The sequence below is a fragment of the Cololabis saira genome, chromosome 17, assembly GCF_033807715.1.
Source record: "Cololabis saira isolate AMF1-May2022 chromosome 17, fColSai1.1, whole genome shotgun sequence".
NCBI classification, from domain to species: domain Eukaryota; kingdom Metazoa; phylum Chordata; class Actinopteri; order Beloniformes; family Belonidae; genus Cololabis; species Cololabis saira.
The window spans coordinates 436,132-460,742 of record NC_084603.1 but is presented as its reverse complement, the minus strand read 5'-3'; the positions used below and the strand labels follow the sequence as shown (position 1 = coordinate 460,742).

Below are 24,611 nucleotides of genomic sequence, written 5' to 3'. Positions count from 1 at the left end.
TCAAATATAGCTTGGTGGTAGATATGCTGCTATAGGCTTATGCTGCAGGGGGGCACCGACATGATCCACTGGGTGGCGACGCTGCCAGGAACGTCCAGGTCTGAGTCAGGTCTCTAGTCCAGGACCAGGTCCAGGTCCAGGTCCAGGTCCTGGTCTCTAGACCAGGTCCAGGTCCAGGTCTCACCTCTGGAAGGTCTCCGTCAGCAGGGCCACCAGCAGGTTGACACAGAGGATGGAGGACGCTGCCAGGAACGTCCAGGTCTGGGTCAGGTCTGGGTCAGGTCTGGGTCAGGTCCTGGTCTCTGGACCTGGTCCAGGTCTCTAGACCAGGTGCAGGACCAGGTCTCACCTCTGGAAGGTCTCCGTCAGCAGGGCCACCAGCAGGTTGACACAGAGGATGGAGGACGCTGCCAGGAACGTCCAGGTCTGGGTCAGGTCTGGGTCAGGTCTGAGTCAGGTCTGGGTCAGGTCTGGGTCAGGTCTGGGTCTCTAGACCTGGTCCAGGTCCAGGTCCAGGTCCAGGTCTCTAGTCCAGGTCCAGGACCAGGTCCAGGTCCAGGTCCAGGTCCAGGTCTCACCTCTGGAAGGTCTCCGTCAGCAGGGCCACCAGCAGGTTGACACACAGGATGGAGGACGCTGCCAGGAACGTCCAGGTCTGGGTCAGGTCTGGGTCAGGTCTGGGTCAGGTCCTGGTCTCTGGACCTGGTCCAGGTCTCTAGACCAGGTGCAGGACCAGGTCTCACCTCTGGAAGGTCTCCGTCAGCAGGGCCACCAGCAGGTTGACACAGAGGATGGAGGACGCTGCCAGGAACGTCCAGGTCTGGGTCAGGTCTGGGTCAGGTCTGGGTCAGGTCCTGGTCTCTGGACCTGGTCCAGGTCTCTAGACCAGGTGCAGGACCAGGTCTCACCTCTGGAAGGTCTCCGTCAGCAGGGCCACCAGCAGGTTGACACAGAGGATGGAGGACGCTGCCAGGAACGTCCCACAGAGCAGCGGGGCCATGACGGCGTCCACCGTTGCCATGGCAGCAAACTCGTACTCGTCCACCAGCGTGATGCGGTACAGGCTGAACAGCAGACCGGAGACAGACTGCATGCTGGGAACGGAGGCGGAGCCTGGGGGGAGAGGAGGATGATGATGTCATCAGGGGGGTTTGACCTCTGACCCCCCCATGATGATGTCATCAGGGGGGTTGACCTCTGACCCCCCCCCATGATGATGTCATCAGGGGGGTTGACCTCTGACCCCCCCCCATGATGATGTCATCAGGGGGTTGACCTCTGACCCCCCCCATGATGATGTCATCAGGGGGGTTGACCTCTGACCCCCCCCATGATGATGTCATCAGGGGGTTGACCTCTGACCTCCGAAGATGATCCAGAAGCCCCATCGAGCGCTGAGCCGTACGTCAACGTCGCCGCCATATTGGATGTTCAAGACTGTAAACTAATACAAGTAAATGGACTTATTTGGCAAAAATAAGAACTTTATTGATCCCACATAGGAGTAATTCATGTTATATCAGCTATAGAGAACAAAACTATATATATCCCCCTCATAAAAATAAGAAAAATACAGAAACATATTTTCTCATCAACAAAACAAATTTTAATTTAACATATTTGAACAATTTTTCAGACAATAAAAAAACATTTGAACAATTTTTCAGACAATAAAATAACTGAAAAAAATCTTTAAAAAGGTTCAAATATGTTATTTTGTTATTTGAAAATTTTGTTTTGTTGATGATAAAATATGTTTCTGTATGTTTCTTATTTTTGTGAGGGGGATATATATAGTTTTGTTTTCTATAGCTGATATAACATGAATTACTCCTATGTGGATCAATAAAGTTCTTATTTTTGCCATCTGAGAAAATTAAATATATTATATTTGGTCCTAACTGTTTCCCAAGTATATTAGTGCGTGTGTGAATGAATAAATGAGACGTAAAACGTACATTTCTTTGTAGAAAGGAGCTTTATGAAAATAAGTCCATTTACTTGTATTAGTTTACAGTCTTGAACATCCAATATGGCGGCGACGCTGACGTATCGATGCAGCGGGAAGAACACTGGATGGGGCGTCTACGTTTATATGTCTATGTTGCAGCCCCCCCCCCCCATGATGATGTCATCAGGGTTAAACTCTGACCCCCCCCCGATGATGTCACCAGGGTTGACCTCTGACCCCCCATGATGATGTCACCAGGGTTGACCTCTGACCCCCCATGATGATGTCACCAGGGGTGACCTCTGACCTCCGAAGATGATCCAGAAGCTGCAGCCCCCACCCCCCCTGATGATGTCATCAAGGTTTGACCTCTGACCCCCCATGATGATGTCATCAGGGTTTGACCTCTGACCTCCCCATGATGATGTCATCAGGTTTGACCTCTGACCCTCCCATGATGATGTCATCAGGGTTAAACTCTGAACCCCCCATGATGATGTCATCAGGGTTGACCTCTGACCTCCGAAGATGATCCAGAAGCTGCAGGCGTACGGGATGAAGATCACCAGGTACAGGAACAGGAAACGCATCACGTCCCCCACGATGTTCCCCAGCATGACGATGAACGGCCCCATCAGTCTGGAACATATATTTATATATTAATACCAGAGTAAAACCCTAACCCTAACCCTAACCTCTGACCCCTGACCCCTGACCTTAACCCTTAACCCTAACCCTGACCAGCATGACGATGAATGGCCCCATCAGTCTGGAGGACAGGAGGAAACATTTATACCAGAGTTAAACCCTAACCCTAACCCTAACCTCTGACCTCTGACCCCTGACCTTAACCCTTAACCCTAACCCCTGACCTAAACCTCTGACCCCTGACCCCTGACCTAAACCGTTAACCCTCACCCTAACTTTAACCCTGGGGAGTTTTTCCAGGCTCAGGTGGATGGAAAGATGTTTTTTCAGTTTTTATCTTGTTATATTTTTACTTTAATTCAATTGATTGAGTTTGTTGTTAATGTAATGTAATTCCTGTTTGTTGTTGACCTGAAGGCCCTGACGTGCTTCATGAGTCGCAGCCACAGGAAGATGACGGTGATGGAGAACAGGCGCAGACTGAGCACGTGCAGGAAGTCCACGGGGTGGAAGACGTCGGCCAGGTGGACGATGAAGGACGTAATGAGCAGACAGTAGACGAGCCAATCACAGACGTTCCTGAAACACAGTAGACCAGCCAATCACAGACGTTCCTGAAACACAGTAGACGAGCCAATCACAGACGTTCCTGAAACACAAAGACCAGCCAATCACAGACGTTCCTGAAACACAGAGATTCCAGCCAATCACAGACGTTCCTGAAACACACAGACCAGCCAATCACAGACGTTCCTGAAACACAGTACACAAGCCAATCACAGACGTTCCTGAAACACAGTACACCAGCCAATCACAGACGTTCCTGAAACACAGTACACCAGCCAATCACAGACGTTCCTGAAACACAGTAGACCAGCCAATCACAGACGTTCCTGAAACACAGTACACCAGCCAATCACAGACGTTCCTGAAACACAGTAGACCAGCCAATCACAGACGTTCCTGAAACACAGTAGAACAGCCAATCACAGACGTTCCTGAAACACAGTAGACCAGCCAATCACAGACGTTCCTGAAACACAGTAGACGAGCCAATCACAGACGTTCCTGAAACACAGTACACCAGCCAATCACAGACGTTCCTGAAACACAGTACACCAGCCAATCACAGACGTTCCTGAAACACACAGACCAGCCAATCACAGACGTTCCTGAAACACAGTAGACGAGCCAATCACAGACGTTCCTGAAACACAGTACACCAGCCAATCACAGACGTTCCTGAAACACAGTACACCAGCCAATCACAGACGTTCCTGAAACACACAGACCAGCCAATCACAGACGTTCCTGAAACACAGTAGACGAGCCAATCACAGACGTTCCTGAAACACAGTACACCAGCCAATCACAGACGTTCCTGAAACACAGTAGACGAGCCAATCACAGACGTTCCTGAAACACAGAGATACCAGCCAATCACAGACGTTCCTGAAACACAGAGACACCAGCCAATCACAGACGTTCCTGAAACACAGTAGACCAGCCAATCACAGACGTTCCTGAAACACAGTACACCAGCCAATCACAGACGTTCCTGAAACACAGTAGACCAGCCAATCACAGACGTTCCTGAAACACACACACCAGCCAATCACAGACGTTCCTGAAACACAGTAGACGAGCCAATCACAGACGTTCCTGAAACACAGTACACCAGCCAATCACAGACGTTCCTGAAACACAGTACACCAGCCAATCACAGACGTTCCTGAAACACAGAGATACCAGCCAATCACAGACGTTCCTGAAACACAGAGACACCAGCCAATCACAGACGTTCCTGAAACACAGTACACCAGCCAATCACAGACGTTCCTGAAACACAGTACACCAGCCAATCACAGACGTTCCTGAAACACAGTAGACCAGCCAATCACAGACGTTCCTGAAACACAGTAGACCAGCCAATCACAGACGTTCCTGAAACACACACACCAGCCAATCACAGACGTTCCTGAAACACAGTACACCAGCCAATCACAGACGTTCCTGAAACACAGAGACCAGCAAATCACAGACGTTCCTGAAACACAGTAGACCAGCCAATCACAGACGTTCCTGAAACACACACACCAGCCAATCACAGACGTTCCTGAAACACAGTACACCAGCCAATCACAGACGTTCCTGAAACACAGTAGACCAGCCAATCACAGACGTTCCTGAAACACAGTAGACCAGCCAATCACAGACGTTCCTGAAACACACAGACCAGCCAATCACAGACGTTCCTGAAACACAGTACACCAGCCAATCACAGACGTTCCTGAAACACAGTAGACCAGCCAATCACAGACGTTCCTGAAACACAGTAGACCAGCCAATCACAGACGTTCCTGAAACAGAAATACCAGCCAATCACAGACGTTCCTGAAACACAGTACACCAGCCAATCACAGACGTTCCTGAAACACAGTAGACCAGCCAATCACAGACGTTCCTGAAACACAGAAATACCAGCCAATCACAGACGTTCCTGAAACACAGTAGACCAGCCAATCACAGACGTTCCTGAAACACAGTAGACCAGCCAATCACAGACGTTCCTGAAACACAGAGACACCAGCCAATCACAGACGTTCCTGAAACACAGAGATACCAGCCAATCACAGACGTTCCTGAAACACACAGACCAGCCAATCACAGACGTTCCTGAAACACACAGACCAGCCAATCACAGACGTTCCTGAAACACAGTACACCAGCCAATCACAGACGTTCCTGAAACACACAGACCAGCCAATCACAGACGTTCCTGAAACACAGTAGACCAGCCAATCACAGACGTTCCTGAAACACACAGACCAGCCAATCACAGACGTTACTGAAACACAGAGATACCAGCCAATCACAGACGTTCCTGAAACACACAGACCAGCCAATCACAGACGTTCCTGAAACACAGAGATACCAGCCAATCACAGACGTTGCTGAAACACAGAGATACCAGCCAATCACAGACGTTCCTGAAAAACAGTACACCAGCCAATCACAGACGTTGCTGAAACACAGTAGACCAGCCAATCACAGACGTTCCTGAAACACAGTACACCAGCCAATCACAGACGTTCCTGAAACACAGTAGACCAGCGAATCACAGACGTTCCTGAAACACAGTAGACCAGCCAATCACAGACGTTCCTGAAACACAGTAGACCAGCCAATCACAGACGTTCCTGAAACACAGTAGACCAGCCAATCACAGACGTTCCTGAAACACAGAGATACCAGCCAATCACAGACGTTCCTGAAACACAGTAGACCAGCCAATCACAGACGTTCCTGAAACACAGTAGACCAGCCAATCACAGACGTTCCTGAAACAGAAATACCAGCCAATCACAGACGTTCCTGAAACACAGTACACCAGCCAATCACAGACGTTCCTGAAACACAGTAGACCAGCCAATCACAGACGTTCCTGAAACACAGAGATACCAGCCAATCACAGACGTTCCTGAAACACACAGACCAGCCAATCACAGACGTTCCTGAAACACAGTACACCAGCCAATCACAGACGTTCCTGAAACACAGAGATACCAGCCAATCACAGACGTTCCTGAAACACACAGACCAGCCAATCACAGACGTTCCTGAAACACAGAAATACCAGCCAATCACAGACGTTCCTGAAACACAGAGATACCAGCCAATCACAGACGTTCCTGAAACACAGTAGACCAGCCAATCACAGACGTTCCTGAAACACACAGACCAGCCAATCACAGACGTTCCTGAAACACAGTAGACCAGCCAATCACAGACGTTCCTGAAACACAGTACACCAGCCAATCACAGACGTTCCTGAAACACAGTAGACCAGCCAATCACAGACGTTCCTGAAACACAGAGATACCAGCCAATCACAGACGTTCCTGAAACACACAGACCAGCCAATCACAGACGTTCCTGAAACACAGTAGACTAGCCAATCACAGACGTTCCTGAAACACAGAGATACCAGCCAATCACAGACGTTCCTGAAACACACAGACCAGCCAATCACAGACGTTCCTGAAACACAGAAATACCAGCCAATCACAGACGTTCCTGAAACACAGAGATACCAGCCAATCACAGACGTTCCTGAAACACAGTAGACCAGCCAATCACAGACGTTCCTGAAACACAGAGATACCAGCCAATCACAGACGTTCCTGAAACACACAGACCAGCCAATCACAGACGTTCCTGAAACACAGTAGACCAGCCAATCACAGACGTTCCTGAAACACAGTACACCAGCCAATCACAGACGTTCCTGAAACACAGTAGACCAGCCAATCACAGACGTTCCTGAAACACAGTACACCAGCCAATCACAGACGTTCCTGAAACACAGTAGACCAGCCAATCACAGACGTTCCTGAAACACAGAGATACCAGCCAATCACAGACGTTCCTGAAACACAGTAGACCAGCCAATCACAGACGTTCCTGAAACACAGAAATACCAGCCAATCACAGACGTTCCTGAAACACAGTAGACCAGCCAATCACAGACGTTCCTGAAACACAGTAGACCAGCCAATCACAGACGTTCCTGAAACACAGAGACACCAGCCAATCACAGACGTTCCTGAAACACAGTAGACGAGCCAATCACAGACGTTCCTGAAACACAGTAGACCAGCCAATCACAGACGTTCCTGAAACACAGTAGACCAGCCAATCACAGACGTTCCTGAAACACAGTAGACCAGCCAATCACAGACGTTCCTGAAACACAGTACACCAGCCAATCACAGACGTTCCTGAAACACAGTACACCAGCCAATCACAGACGTTCCTGAAACACAGAGATACCAGCCAATCACAGACGTTCCTGAAACAGAGACACCAGCCAATCACAGACGTTCCTGAAACACAGTACACCAGCCAATCACAGACGTTCCTGAAACACAGTAGACCAGCCAATCACAGACGTTCCTGAAACACAGAAATACCAGCCAATCACAGACGTTCCTGAAACACAGTACACCAGCCAATCACAGACGTTCCTGAAACACAGAGATACCAGCCAATCACAGACGTTCCTGAAACACACAGACCAGCCAATCACAGACGTTCCTGAAACACAGTACACCAGCCAATCACAGACGTTCCTGAAACACAGTAGACCAGCCAATCACAGACGTTCCTGAAACACAGTAGACCAGCCAATCACAGACGTTCCTGAAACACAGTAGACCAGCCAATCACAGACGTTCCTGAAACACAGAGATACCAGCCAATCACAGACGTTCCTGAAACACAGTAGACCAGCCAATCACAGACGTTCCTGAAACACAGAGACACCAGCCAATCACAGACGTTCCTGAAACACAGTAGACCAGCCAATCACAGACGTTCCTGAAACACAGTAGACGAGCCAATCACAGACGTTCCTGAAACACAGTAGACCAGCCAATCACAGACGTTCCTGAAACACAGTAGACCAGCCAATCACAGACGTTCCTGAAACACAGTAGACCAGCCAATCACAGACGTTCCTGAAACACAGTACACCAGCCAATCACAGACGTTCCTGAAACACAGTACACCAGCCAATCACAGACGTTCCTGAAACAGAAATACCAGCCAATCACAGACGTTCCTGAAACACACAGACCAGCCAATCACAGACGTTCCTGAAACACAGTACACCAGCCAATCACAGACGTTCCTGAAACACAGTACACCAGCCAATCACAGACGTTCCTGAAACACAGTAGACCAGCCAATCACAGACGTTCCTGAAACACAGTAGACCAGCCAATCACAGACGTTCCTGAAACACACAGACCAGCCAATCACAGACGTTCCTGAAACACAGAAATACCAGCCAATCACAGACGTTCCTGAAACACAGAGATACCAGCCAATCACAGACGTTCCTGAAACACACAGACCAGCCAATCACAGACGTTCCTGAAACACAGTAGACCAGCCAATCACAGACGTTCCTGAAACACAGTACACCAGCCAATCACAGACGTTGCTGAAACACAGTAGACCAGCCAATCACAGACGTTCCTGAAACACAGAGATACCAGCCAATCACAGACGTTCCTGAAACACACAGACCAGCCAATCACAGACGTTCCTGAAACACAGAGATACCAGCCAATCACAGACGTTCCTGAAACACAGTAGACCAGCCAATCACAGACGTTCCTGAAACACAGTAGACCAGCCAATCACAGACGTTCCTGAAACACAGTAGACCAGCCAATCACAGACGTTCCTGAAACACAGTACACCAGCCAATCACAGACGTTCCTGAAACACAGTAGACCAGCCAATCACAGACGTTCCTGAAACACAGTACACCAGCCAATCACAGACGTTCCTGAAACACAGTAGACCAGCCAATCACAGACGTTCCTGAAACACAGTAGACCAGCCAATCACAGACGTTCCTGAAACACAGTACACCAGCCAATCACAGACGTTCCTGAAACACAGTAGACCAGCCAATCACAGACGTTCCTGAAACACAGAGATACCAGCCAATCACAGACGTTCCTGAAACACAGTACACCAGCCAATCACAGACGTTCCTGAAACACAGTAGACCAGCCAATCACAGACGTTCCTGAAACACAGTAGACCAGCCAATCACAGACGTTCCTGAAACACAGTAGACCAGCCAATCACAGACGTTCCTGAAACACAGAAATACCAGCCAATCACAGACGTTCCTGAAACACAGTAGACCAGCCAATCACAGACGTTCCTGAAACACAGATACACCAGCCAATCACAGACGTTCCTGAAACACAGGGACACCAGCCAATCACAGACGTTCCTGAAACACAGTAGACCAGCCAATCACAGACGTTCCTGAAACACAGTAGACCAGCCAATCACAGACGTTCCTGAAACACAGTAGACCAGCCAATCACAGACGTTCCTGAAACACAGTACACCAGCCAATCACAGACGTTCCTGAAACACAGAGACCAGCCAATCACAGACGTTCCTGAAACACAGAGATACCAGCCAATCACAGACGTTCCTGAAACACAGAGACCAGCCAATCACAGACGTTCCTGAAACACAGAGATACCAGCCAATCACAGACGTTCCTGAAACACAGTAGACCAGCCAATCACAGACGTTCCTGAAACACAGTAGACCAGCCAATCACAGACGTTCCTGAAACACAGTAGACCAGCCAATCACAGACGTTCCTGAAACACAGTAGACCAGCCAATCAAAGACGTTCCTGAAACACAGTACACCAGCCAATCACAGACGTTCCTGAAACACACAGACCAGCCAATCACAGACGTTCCTGAAACACAGTACACCAGCCAATCACAGACGTTCCTGAAACACAGTAGACCAGCCAATCACAGACGTTCCTGAAACACAGAAATACCAGCCAATCACAGACGTTCCTGAAACACACCAGCCAATCACAGACGTTCCTGAAACACAGTAGACCAGCCAATCACAGACGTTCCTCAAACACAGTACACCAGCCAATCACAGACGTTCCTGAAACACAGAACACCAGCCAATCACAGACGTTCCTGAAACACAGTACACCAGCCAATCACAGACGTTCCTGAAACACAGTAGACCAGCCAATCACAGACGTTCCTGAAACACAGAACACCAGCCAATCACAGACGTTCCTGAAACACACAGACCAGCCAATCACAGACGTTCCTGAAACACAGTAGACTAGCCAATCACAGACGTTCCTGAAACACAGTACACCAGCCAATCACAGACGTTCCTGAAACACAGTAGACCAGCCAATCACAGACGTTCCTGAAACACAGTAGACCAGCCAATAACAGACGTTCCTGAAACACAGTACACCAGCCAATCACAGACGTTCCTGAAACACACAGACCAGCCAATCACAGACGTTCCTGAAACACAGTACACCAGCCAATCACAGACGTTCCTGAAACACAGTAGACCAGCCAATCACAGACGTTCCTGAAACACACAGACCAGCCAATCACAGACGTTCCTGAAACACACAGACCAGCCAATCACAGACGTTCCTGAAACACAGTAGACCAGCCAATCACAGACGTTCCTGAAACACAGTAGACCAGCCAATCACAGACGTTCCTGAAACACAGTACACCAGCCAATCACAGACGTTCCTGAAACACAGAGACCAGCCAATCACAGACGTTCCTGAAACACAGTAGACCAGCCAATCACAGACGTTCCTGAAACACAGTACACCAGCCAATCACAGACGTTCCTGAAACACAGTAGACCAGCCAATCACAGACGTTCCTGAAACACACAGACCAGCCAATCACAGACGTTCCTGAAACACAGTACACCAGCCAATCACAGACGTTCCTGAAACACAGTAGACCAGCCAATCACAGACGTTCCTGAAACACAGTAGACCAGCCAATCACAGACGTTCCTGAAACACACAGACCAGCCAATCACAGACGTTCCTGAAACACAGTAGACCAGCCAATCACAGACGTTCCTGAAACACAGTAGACCAGCCAATCACAGACGTTCCTGAAACACAGTACACCAGCCAATCACAGACGTTCCTGAAACACAGAGACCAGCCAATCACAGACGTTCCTGAAACACAGTAGACCAGCCAATCACAGACGTTCCTGAAACACAGTACACCAGCCAATCACAGACGTTCCTGAAACACAGTAGACCAGCCAATCACAGACGTTCCTGAAACACACAGACCAGCCAATCACAGACGTTCCTGAAACACAGTACACCAGCCAATCACAGACGTTCCTGAAACACAGTAGACCAGCCAATCACAGACGTTCCTGAAACACAGTAGACCAGCCAATCACAGACGTTCCTGAAACACAGTAGACCAGCCAATCACAGACGTTCCTGAAACACAGTAGACCAGCCAATCACAGACGTTCCTGAAACACAGTAGACCAGCCAATCACAGACGTTCCTGAAACACAGTACACCAGCCAATCACAGACGTTCCTGAAACACACAGACCAGCCAATCACAGACGTTCCTGAAACACAGTACACCAGCCAATCACAGACGTTCCTGAAACACAGAGATACCAGCCAATCACAGACGTTCCTGAAACACAGTAGACCAGCCAATCACAGACGTTCCTGAAACACAGTACACCAGCCAATCACAGACGTTCCTGAAACACAGTAGACCAGCCAATCACAGACGTTCCTGAAACACACAGACCAGCCAATCACAGACGTTCCTGAAACACAGTAGACCAGCCAATCACAGACGTTCCTGAAACACAGTACACCAGCCAATCACAGACGTTCCTGAAACACAGTAGACCAGCCAATCACAGACGTTCCTGAAACACAGTACACCAGCCAATCACAGACGTTCCTGAAACACAGTAGACCAGCCAATCACAGACGTTCCTGAAACACACAGACCAGCCAATCACAGACGTTCCTGAAACACAGTACACCAGCCAATCACAGACGTTCCTGAAACACAGTAGACCAGCCAATCACAGACGTTCCTGAAACACAGTAGACCAGCCAATCACAGACGTTCCTGAAACACAGAGATACCAGCCAATCACAGACGTTCCTGAAACACAGTAGACCAGCCAATCACAGACGTTCCTGAAACACAGTAGACCAGCCAATCACAGACGTTCCTGAAACACAGTACACCAGCCAATCACAGACGTTCCTGTCCTTCCCCTAAATTTTGCGCATTCCCGTGAGGGCAGTGGTTCCCAATTCCTCTTTCCACCTAGGGGGAGTGGAGAAAACTAGTGTAGCGGTTATGAATCTGTCCCTAAAGATCGAGTATTTTCCGATGCTCACTAGTTTGATCTAGGGCCAGAAAAATTTCCCAGAATGCTTTTCGTCGTCATTTGCAGACTGGATTTAAAAAAAAAACATGGGGGACATTTCTTATTTTTTAGTGAATAAAATCAATATTTTGAGTTAGTTTCTGCATAAAAATGCGTTTTGATTACATTTCTAGCGAGAAATATGTATTTTACTTTCATAATATTCACTCAGTGAATGTACATAATCACTCTTTCCTCACTTTGCTCGTTGTTGCAAAGATCTCGCCAGAATAAAGGCTGATTTATGGGTCTGCGTTACACCAACACAGACCTTACTGCGTGGGGTACGCGCCGTACGCCGTAGGCTCTGCGTCGATGTAAGGCGGAACCATAAATCAGCTCCCGAGCCATCAGGCTGTTCTCATCCCTTTCTTAACAGGCGTTATTTGGATAAACTGATCCAGGTTGGGGATCTTAAGGTTACTTTTACGCCTGAAAAAATATTAAAACTTAATAAAGAGGCATATTAACAGCACTACAGCAGAAATTAAAACAGCTTTTATCTCTGGGCTTCCTGATATGGTGTGACGTTTGTGCAAACGTAACTACGCAGTCGCTTACGTACCCGAACATAAACCACGCAGTGACGTAGCAGCTAAATGTAGGGGTGGTGCTGAAAGTAGGGGTAGTGGGAGTATTGGGACAGACCTGGGAAGATTACAAGGGCCCTAAAAATTTGTGGGTTGATTCTTAGGGCTAGTGGTAGAAAGTAGGGGGTGTATTGGGATTGGCCCTTAGATTCATGGATGAGTTCAGATATATCAGCTGCAGACGGAAGTTTTAAACTGCAGAGCAGTTGGGAAAGAGGGATTTTGAACTCCTGGAAGGATGAGATATGAGGGGTTTATTGCTGATAAATACTGTTGATCTTTGTCTAGAATGCAGGCAGAACTGGGAAATGAACGCTTGTGAATTACCATGACGGAGACGGATCAAATAAGCAGTGAATAATGTGATTCATAAACATGTCTTTGTGGACAGAGAGACCAATTTTCTTGTAGAGACGTTCCAGTTGACAACCTTTGGCTTTTAGCTGTTTGTTCAGATGTAAAGACGGGGGTTAATGGGTAAAAGACCATCCGTGTTTTTATAGGGGCTAGCGGACTGTGAACGCTGTTGTTGTAATCAGATTACAGGACGATGTCAGGGAGATTTGTGACTCCAGAGAACGGTGCAGTTGAATCAATGTCCTGGATATTACAAAAAGAGATGGTCCAAGACAATTTACCTTTGGACAGGGTGATATGGACATTAAATGTGAATAAGCTGGTGCTCAGAGATGGGGAGATGAGTTGATAAGCATTAGGGAGATAGTAACAGCAGCAGATAAGGTCCAACATATGACCTTTGGAGTGGGTGGGAAAAACAATAAACGGCTGCAATTACAGGCTGACAATCCAGAATAAAGTCTTTGGTAAAATAGTCACTAATCAAAATTATAGTCACTGAGAGGGATGAAAGGTAAGTAAGAAAATAAAATAAATCCCTGATAAAGTCAGAATTGGGCTCAGGTGGACGAGATGGATGAGTGTGTGTGTGTGTGTGTGTGTGTGTGTGTGTGTGTGTGTGTGTGTGTGTGTGTGTGTGTGTGTGTGTGTGTGTGTGTGTGTGTGTGTGTGTGTGTGTGTGTACCACAGGTCCAGACTGTAGCTTCCTCTCGTCCTCTGAACCCGTTTGAGCTGCTGCAGAAGGAAGTGGATCTCCTGCAGAAACACAAACATCAAACCATCATTAGGGCCCGAGCACTGACAGTGCCTTTTTTCCCCTAAATGTGCCCTAAAAGTCACCAAATTTTGCACCAAGCCAGTCCTGGTGAAAAATGTGATATTTAATGGTTTGCATTAATGGGCGTGGCCTAACGGCTCAACAGCGCCCCCTAGAAAACTTTGTGCCTCAAGCCCCACAATACGGTTTGATGTACATGCACGAAAAGTGCTGTTGCTGATTGGGTAACGTATTGCGTCACGCATCGCGTCACTTCCTGGTGTTTGCGGTCTGTGCTGCTGCCGTCTCACGGCGTTTGCAGGCTCAGATCTCTCCCGACTTTTTATCTAAAACTTAGACTGTTTTCTGGTAAAATAGCACTATATCTGGTACATTACTGTCTTTATTTCAACACTCGCTCATTTTCTCTTCCGTAACTTTCACTGTCACCAATCACCGATACATTTTCTGTCCGTTAGCCTCCGTTAGCATCTTAGCATGGCCGTTCCGGCTCCCACCGCTTCACCTCTTTCCTGCTCAGTGTGTGAAATGTTTAGTTATTCCTCTGCCTCCTTTAGTGAAGACGGTAAGTGCTTAAAGTGTAGCTTATTTGCAGGGCTGGAGGCGAGGCTCAGTCAGTTAGAGGTCCGGTTCGGCCAACTAAACCATAGTCCGAGAGCCTCCTCAGCTAACCAGGCTAAGCTAGCGGCGGACCGGCCCGTAGCAGCTGAGCGTAGCCGCTCCCCTGCAGCTCCCGAGCAGCCGGCCAGGCAGGGCAGCTGGGTGACGGTTCGGAGGAAGGGTAGTCTTAAAGGGCTCACGGAACACCACCACCCGCTTCACGTGTCTAACAGATTTTCCCCACTTAGCGACACATCTGTTGAGAAACCGACCCTGGTGATTGGAGACTCTATTGGGAGACATGTGAGGCCGACTCCAGAGACCTTAGTTAGGTGCATCCCGGGGGCCAGAGCGGGCGACATAGAAGCAAATTTGAAGCTACTGGCAAAGGGTAATCGTAAATATGGTAAAGTTATCATCAATGTCGGAGCTAACGACTCCCGTCTTCGCCAGTCGGAAGTAACCAGAATGAATATTGTCTCGGTGTGTAACTACGCCAAGACCATGTCGGACTCTGTAGGTTTTTCTGGCCCCCTCCCCAATCTGACCAGCGATGACATGTTTAGTCGCATGCTCTCGCTCCGCCGCTGGTTGTCTCAGTGGTGTTCAGAAAACGACGTGGCCTTTATTGACAACTGGGAGACATTCTGGGGAAAGCCCGGTCTGATTAGAAGGGACGGCATTCATCCCACCCGGGATGGTGCAGCTCTTATGTCTAGAAATCTGGCCAATGTTATTAGACACTCCCCCTGACAATGCAGGGTCCAGGCCAGGATGCAGAGCTGTAGTTTAACAGGGCTGGAGGCGAGGCTCAGTCAGTTAGAGGTCCGGTTTGGCCAACTAGACCATAGTCCGATAGAATCCTCTGCGGACCGGCCCGTAGCAGCTGAGCGTAACCGCTCCCCTGCAGCTCCCCGGCAGCCGGCCAGGCAGGGCAGCTGGGTGACGGTTCGGAGGAAGGGTAGTCTTAAAGGGCTCACAGAACACCACCACCCGCTTCATGTGTCTAACCGTTTTTCCCCACTCAGCGACACATCTGTTGCTTCTCAAGGACCAACGCCTGCCAACAAAACTGTAGGATTGCATTATGTAATTAGCGACTCTAAAACTGTAGGATTACATGATATTGGCGACTCTGGCCAGGTGCCTAGCAAAATAGAAGTGGTTGCAGTTCCCCGCCCTCCAAAAGTTCACCAGGTGCAGCGTTATAGAGGCGTTAACCAAGATAACCTTGTAAAAATTAAAACCAATGCACATTTGGTACCAATTACAGACCGAAAAATTAGATGCGGACTACTAAATATACGATCATTAAGCTCTAAGTCTCTGTTAGTAAATGATATAATTACAGAGAGCAGGAGTGATGTTTTCTGCTTAACAGAAACATGGTTACAGGATGAAGAGTATGTTAGTTTGAATGAATCAACTCCGCCCGGCTACTTTAATCATCACATTCCTAGAAGCACGGGCCGAGGCGGAGGAGTCGCAGCCATTTATAACTCCGGTCTCCAAACAAAAATTGAACCTAAGTGCAATTATAATACATTTGAAAGCCTCATGCTTGGTCTGAAATTTCCGAGCCGGAAATCAGAGAAGCCAGTTGTGTTAGTGGTAGTGTACCGGCCCCCTGCTGGTGCGTATCTGGAGTTTTTGTCTGAATTTTCAGATTTCCTTTCTGGATTATTGATCAGCACAGATAAATTCATCATAGTGGGTGATTTTAACATTCATATGGATGTTGAAGGCGATAATCTTAAATTAGCCTTCGATTCTCTTCTAGAATCAATGGGTATCTCACAAAAAGTGGATAAACCGACGCACTGTTTTAATCATACTCTCGATCTCATTCTCACCTACGGTGTTGAAACTGATGGTCTGTTGGTGTCACCTGTAAACTCCCTTTTATCCGACCATTACTTAATAACGTTTGAATTTAATTTTGTTGATGTTGAAGTGCAAAATAGGAGGTATTATTTTAGCAGGTGTTTGTCTGATGAAGTTATTGTTAAATTTAGGGAGGCCATTGCTTATCTTACGACAGTGCGAAATAGTGATGTAGTCGAGGCCAGTGACCTGGGTTCTACCTCTGCAGATGTTGATTTCCTTGCTAGTAACACTGCTGATTTGTTGCATTCAGCTTTAGATGAAGTTGCTCCTTTGAAAAGGAGGGTTTCTAGCCACAGGAGCTTAACTCCCTGGTACAATTCAGATATTCGCATGTTGAAACAAAGCGTGCGTAAAATGGAAAGGAAGTGGTACTCTTGTAGGTCTGTAGACTCTCATCGTAAATGGAAAGATATTCTAATAGTATATAAAAAAGCCATTCGCAAAGCCAGAACAGCTTATTATTCAACGTTGATAGAGGATAACAAAAGTAACCCACGTTTTCTGTTCAGCACTGTAGCCAGGCTGACAAAGAGTCACAGCTCTGTTGAGCCGTGCATTCCTGCAGCTCTCAGTAATGAAGACTTTATGAGCTTCTTTAACAGTAAAATCACGAGAATTAGAGAAGAAATCAACCAGCCGGTTGTGGGCGTTTCTTCAGCTTTAGCGACTTCCCTAGGCTCTGACTTGACTCTAGACTGTTTTGATCCTATAGACCTCCCTGAGCTGACTTCACTCGTTAATAGAGCTAAGTCAACCACATGTATGTTAGACCCCATCCCGACTCGTCTATTCAAACATGTTTTTTCTCTTATTGGTACGACAATACTGGACCAAATCAACCTATCCCTAAGCTTAGGATATGTACCACAGGTTTTCAAAGTCGCAGTAATTAAACCTTTACTTAAAAAACCTTCTCTTGACCCAGACACCTTAGCTAATTATAGACCAATTTCCAACCTTCCATTTGTGTCTAAAATTCTGGAAAAGGCAGTTTCAAGCCAGTTATGTGACTATTTGTATAGAAATGATCTGTTTGAAGTCTTTCAGTCAGGGTTCAGAATGCATCATAGCACAGAGACAGCACTGGTTCGAGTCACGAATGACCTCCTTATGGCCTCAGATAAGGGATTAGTGTCCATACTGGTTCTACTGGACCTCAGATAAGGGATTAGTGTCCATACTGGTTTTACTGGACCTCAGATAAGGGATTAGTGTCCATACTGGTTCTACTGGACCTCAGATAAGGGATTAGTGTCCATACTGGTTCTACTGGACCTCAGATAAGGGATTAGTGTCCATACTGGTTCTACTGGACCTCATACTGGTTCTACTGGACCTCAGATAAGGGACTAGTGTCCATACTGGTTCTACTGGACCTCAGATAAGGGATTAGTGTCCATACTGGTTCTACTGGACCTCAGATAAGGGATTAGTCTCCATACTGGTTCTACTGGACCTCAGATAAGGGATTAGTCTCCATACTGGTTCTACTGGACCTCAGATAAGGGATTAGTGTTCATACTGGTTCTACTGGACCTCAGATAAGGGATTAGTGTCCATACTGGTTCTACTGGACCTCAGGTAAGGGATTAGTGTCCATATTGGTTCTACTGGACCTCAGATAAGGGATTAGTGTCCATACTGGTTCTACTGGACCTCAGATAAGGGATTAGTGTCCATACTGGTTCTACTGGACCTCAGTGCTGCTTTTGACACTGTTGACCATGGCATTTTACTGCACAGGTTAGAGCATGTTGTTGGGATTAAAGGGACAGCTCTATGTTGGTTTAAACCATATCTATCTGACAGGTTCCAGTTTGTTCATGTACATGAGGTTTCTTCAGAACAGTCAAGGGTCTGTTATGGTGTTCCGCAGGGTTCAGTGCTAGGGCCAATCTTGTTCAGTTTATACATGCAGCCGTTGGGAAGTATAATCCAGAATCACGGCATACACTTTCATTGTTATGCTGATGATACGCAGCTCTACTTGTCTATGAAGCCGGATGAAATAGAACCATTAGTTAAACTTCAGGCATGTCTTAGGGACATCAAGGACTGGATGTCCAGAAATTTCCTACTTCTAAATTCAGATAAAACAGAGGTTATCATTCTTGGTCCAGAGCATCTTAGGAAGGGATTAGATGGTGTTGCGATGGCTTCCAGTGCAACTGTGAGAAATCTTGGTGTTATTTTCGATCAGGATTTGTCGTTTAAACCATATGTCAATCAGGTTTGTAAAATAGCCTTTTTCCATCTCCGTAATATTGCAAAGATTAGGAAAATCCTCTCACAGAGGGATGCAGAAAAACTAGTTCATGCGTTTGTATCTTCTAGACTAGATTACTGTAATGTGTTGTTAGCAGGATGTCCAAGTAATTTGCTGAATAGGCTCCAGCTGATCCAAAATGCAGCAGCACGAGTGCTGACAGGAATTAGCAGGAGAGACCACGTCTCTCCAGTGTTAGCGTCGCTCCATTGGTTACCCGTAAAATTCAGAATCCAATTTAAAATTTTATTACTTGCATATAAAGCCCAAAACGGCTTAGCTCCGCATTATTTGCAAGACCTGATAGTGCCTTATGTTCCTGTCAGAGCTCTCCGTTCTCAGAGTGCAGGTTTACTCGTAGTTCCTAGAGTATCTAAATGTAGATTTGGAGGGCGGGCGTTCTGCTATCAGGCACCATTACTATGGAACCAACTTCCAATCTGGGTTAAGGAGGCTGACACCACCTCCACCTTTAAAACTAAACTTAAAACCTTTCTGTTTAGTAAAGCCTATAGTTAGTGTTTAGTAAACCTCTAGCTGGTGTTGGTAAATCTCTAGGTAGTGTAAACTTTAGTGTGTCAGAGTCGCTCCTGTGGTTTCTTGTGCTGGCCCCCCCTTCTCCTCCCTTTTCTCTCTTTTGTCCATGTTGCAGCATCCTTTGCCGGACACCGGAACCTGCAGGTGGTCGTGGGTGGCTTGTAGCTTGCATTACGGAGCACAAGTCTTTCCCCGACCCTGCACCCCAACCTGGGACTTGATGATTGGGCCGGAGCTTCGGGAGCTGCGTGCTGGCCTGCGGTCCCCACCCCTGGTCATCCCGTTGGTGCTTCCACCTGCCTGCGGTCCCCACCCCTGGTCATCCCGTTGCTGGCCCCCCCTTCTCCTCCCTTTTCTCTCTTTTGTCCTGCAGGTGGCCATGGGTGGCTTGTAGCTTGCATTACGGAGCACAAGTCTTTTCCTGACCCTGCACCCCAACCTGGGACTTGCTGATTGGGCCGGAGCTTCGGGAGCTGTGTGCTGGCCTGCGGTCCCCACCCCCGGTCATCCCGTTGCTGCTTCCACCTGCCTGCTGTGCTGTTGCCGTCCCTGACCCACCAGTCTGGCCCTCGGCAGGAGGGTCCCCCCTGATGAGCCTGGTCCTGCTCAAGGTTTCTTCCCTCCTAAAGGGGAGTTTTTCTTGCCACTGTTTGGCTTAAGGTTTTTCTCCCACTAGGGGAGTTTTTACCTGCCATTGTTTATGTAATAACTGCTCGGGGGTCATGTTCTGGGTATGGGTCTCTGTAAAGCGTCTAGAGACAACTCTGTTGTATTAGACGCTATATAAATAAAATTGAATTGAATTGAATTGAAAATCGGTACACACCTGTATCATGTCACAACTTAAAGAAAGGTCTCTTGGAGCCATGGCCCAAACCGAACAGGATGTCGGCCATTTTTAATTTATTGTGTAATTTTGGCGCAATTTATGCCATTCCTTCGACAGTTAATTCAGCCCGAACCGTAACGTGCACCCAGGTGTGTTATACATCAAAATGTGCGTCTCCATCTTGCGACTACCCGCATTACTTTTCTCTTTCAAAAGTGTTACCGTGGCGACGCTAGACGCCAAAAAGCGTCTACCCTTCATCTGATTGGTCCATATTTGATAGTTCCCCAAAAGGCACCAAATTTATCACCAAGCCAGGCCTGGTGATAAATTTGATATTTCATGGTTTGCATTAAAGGGCGTGGCCTAACGGCTCAACGGCGCCCCCTAGAAAACTTTTTTCTGCCATAACTTTTGAATGGTTTGATATAGAGAGTCGTGGGTGGTGTCATGTCTGATATGCTTATGGGGGGCGGTGGCCGTGAGTGCGAGGGCCCGTTCATCCGTTCATCCGTTCATCGCTGCTGCAGCTTTAATTTCCATCGTCTTCCTGTCACCTGGGAAGCAGCAGGTTAACCGACAGGTAAGAACAGGACGAGCAACAGCGAGGGAAAGACCAGACGTACAGAAGGCTTGAAGAGACACAGGAGCAGACGGAACCAGGAAGTCAAGACTTAAACCACAGGAGATGGCCTTTCAAAATAAAACAGGAACTTAAATACCAAAATTGTGAAAAACAGTGACTTTAACTGAAAACCGTGACAAAAACCCACCGTGGGGAGGCAGAGTTCAGCTTTTCTGATCCTCACCTGTTCAACAAGCTCCCATAATGCACCAGGGAAGCAGGTTTATTTTCCTACCTGAGGCCACAAACTCCCAGAATGCACCAGGGCACCAGGTTTGTTCTCCTACCTGAGGCCACATGGGGTGGCAGCAGCGCAGGTCGTCATGGAGACGACGCTCCTCCCACTGTCTCCACCGGCGGAGCTTCCTCCTGGACACCAGGATGTCCTGGACCTCCCTGAAGACCTCCAGCAGGGTCAGCAGGATCGCCATGACGACCAGGAGGACACGCCACCAGTCCTGGGGACAGGGGAGGCAGGTGAGACAGGTGAGGGGGAGGGACAGGTGAGACAGGTAAAGTAGGACAGACAGGTGAGACACTGGTCACCTTGGGCAGGACGTAGCGATCAGGTGAGTCTCGGTGGACGGAGACAGAGATGGCGACGGTTGTCCAGGAGACGTTAAACAGGAAGTTGAAGATGAGTCTTAGCCACGCCCCCAACCTGTCGGGGTCCAGACGGACGGACAAACGTCCCGTTAGCGTGAGACAGTGATGACGTAACTCATTTGGCCACAGACTTGAACCACGAGAACTCCCTATGGGGTAAATTACAACTTAGTGACAGTCATGACAAATGCCCGATAACGGCATTTAACCACAGATCACATCTGACTGGAAATACCCTTTAATTGCTTTTCGTCTTTCACCTTTGGTTTGTTGATTCTTGCCTTTTGTGTTTTGAACTTACTGTATAAAAGTCATGATTCCAACCACTCTGGGTCAGCACACCAACCCAGACACGCTCTGTAGGTCTGCTCACCGCCGGCTACTGAATAAACCTCTCTAATAATAATAATACATTTTATTTCTAAGGCGCCTTTCTAGGCACTCAAGGTCGCAATACACAACATGTTAAAATAATTGCAGAATACATTTAAAAAAGGTAAGAACATTAAAAGAGATGAATTGTTAAATGGGATAGGCAGTCTTGAACAGATGAGTTTTGAGTTGTGATTTGAAATTAGGGAATGAATCAATGTTCCTGAGTTGGGGTGGTAGTGAGTTCCAGAGACGAGGAGCAGAGCGGCTGAATGCTCTGCTCCCCATGGTGGTGAGACGGGCGGAGGAGACAGACAGCTGTATGGAGGAAGAGGATCTTAGAGCTCGGGAGGGAGTGTGGACGTGGAGGAGATCAGACAGATATGGGGGGGCGAGGTTGTGGATGGCCTTGAAAGCAAACAGAAGGACCTTGAACTGGATACGGAACTGAACCGGGAGCCAGTGGAGCTGTTGGAGGACAGGAGTGATGTGATGGATGGAGGGGGTCCGAGTTATGATGCGGGCAGCTGAATTCTGGACCAGTTGGAGTTTATGGAGGGATTTGTGAGGGAGGCCTAAGTGGAGAGAGTTGCAGTAGTCCAGGCGGGAAGTGACGAGGCTGTGAACAAGGATGGCGGCAGTGTGGGGGGTAAGGGAGGGGCGGAGGCGATTGATGTTACGTAGATGGAAGTAGGCAGACCGGGTAATGTTATTGATGTGGGATTGAAAAGATAGTGTGCTGTCCAGACTAAAGACTACACCACAGACTAAAACTCTCTACACCACAGACTAAAACTCTCTACACCACAGACTAAAACTCTCTACACCACAGACTAAAACTAAATACACCACAGACTAAAACTCTCTACACCACAGACTAAAACTCTCTACACCACAGACTAAAACTCTCTACACCACAGACTAAAACTCACTACACCACAGACTAAAACTAAATACACCACAGACTAAAACTAAATACACCACAGACTAAAACTCTCTACACCACAGACTAAAACTCTCTACACCACAGACTAAAACTCTCTACACCACAGACTAAAACTCTCTACACCACAGACTAAAACTCTCTACACCACAGACTAAAACTCTCTACACCACAGACTAAAACTAAATACACCACAGACTAAAACTAAATACACCACAGACTAAAACTCTCTACACCACAGACTAAAACTCTCTACACCACAGACTAAAACTAAATACACCACAGACTAAAACTAAATACACCACAGACTAAAACTAAATACACCACAGACTAAAACTAATGTTCATTAATATGCATCGTCCCGTCTAAATAAACGTTGATGTGATTCTGGGACGTTACCTGCCGTACAGGTTCCACTTGACCTGGATCAGTTTGAGGAAGACCGGGTTCATGATCAGGTCCAGTTTTCCCTCCTGGACCACGACCTGCAGCTGTTGGACGAGCCGTTAGCATCACGCTAACTCTGTAACTGTTGAAGGTTAGTGTTGGATCTTACTGGTGATGTCACTGGTGATGTCACTGGTGATGTCACTGGTGATGTCACTGGTGATGTCATTGGTGATGTCACTGGTGATGTCACTGGTGATGTCACTGGTGATGTCGGCTGGTTGGTCCCTGAAAAATACAGAACCAGGACCATAAGGACCACTAGAAAATTTCATGAAATTTTGATATGGACATGCCCTACTGCCCATTCGTCCCCTCTTGCTGCTTTGGTTTGGGGCTGTAGTGTTTGTGTTCGGGGTGGTTCTATGTCAGTTTGAGGTGTTTTTACGCTTGTATTGCATTCATTCCTGTGCTCCCAATAGTTAATAATGGGGTGCGCTTTTTGGCATCCAGCGTCCCCACGGCAACGCTTTTGACTGAGAAAAGTAATGCCCATCGAGGAACGATGGAGACGCATCTAACGATGTATGCCATGCATGGGTGCATGTTCCGGTTCAGGCTACGTTAACGGATAGGTTTTTTTTCACCATGGTCAAAAACCCCATCCGAATGAATGGGGCCATTTGGCCTGGATTTTGACATAAAATTTCCTTAAATCCCAGCCTCATGAAATTTTAATATGTTGAAGTCCACAGCGTGCCGAGTCGGGTAACATTTGTACATTTGCACGTTGCGGTTCGGGCCGTATTAATGGATGAAAAAAAGTGCGGAATAATAATAAGAAAAGGGAAACCTTTTCTAGATACTAATATATCGCCTTCATTTTCATGTTTTTCCTCATTTCTTCGGGTGTGTTTTATTTTTTGGGGATTTTTTTTTTCCACATCAGAGCGGGGTCATGCTGTACACCCGCTGGTGCGCAGTGGGACTTTTGCGACTTTAGCTTGTTAGCAAAATGCTAGCAACATTGCCATTTGGGCCATTCTGGACGATTGCAATATGGTCATGCCACTACTTGGCATGACCATAATTAGAAGAACCAGAACCATAACTCTGAAGAACCTTTAGAATGGTTAATTCCGTTACCCTGGTTCCCAGGACCGTCCTGTTCTGGTCCTGGTTCTGGTTCTGGTCCAGGTCTTTGTCCTGGTCCTGGTCCAGGTCTTTGTCCAGGTCCTGGTCCTGGTCCTGGTCCTGGTTCCAGCAGGTTCAGGTAGAAGTACCGCTGCCTCGTCATTGTGTCCGTCACGTGGAACTGAGCGAGCGCCAGCTGGGCCTGAAGACACGCCCCCAGTTAACGATCTGACCAATCAGAGAGCGGCTGTGTCTGGTGGGCG

General features: G+C 47.6%; 1 protein-coding gene across 1 annotated transcript in view; it reads right to left on the bottom strand.

The window, feature by feature from the left end:
• Positions 1–24,611, bottom strand: part of LOC133464062 (transient receptor potential cation channel subfamily V member 3-like) — a 51,001-nt gene that overhangs the window by 6,000 nt on the left and 20,390 nt on the right. Inside the window, 9 exon segments of the mRNA XM_061746029.1 lie at positions 909–1,113; positions 2,472–2,590; positions 3,011–3,178; positions 14,070–14,140; positions 21,194–21,364; positions 21,453–21,567; positions 23,227–23,318; positions 23,384–23,502; positions 24,361–24,550. Of these exon segments, the coding sequence (XP_061602013.1) occupies positions 909–1,113; positions 2,472–2,590; positions 3,011–3,178; positions 14,070–14,140; positions 21,194–21,364; positions 21,453–21,567; positions 23,227–23,318; positions 23,384–23,502; positions 24,361–24,550 (1,250 nt within the window).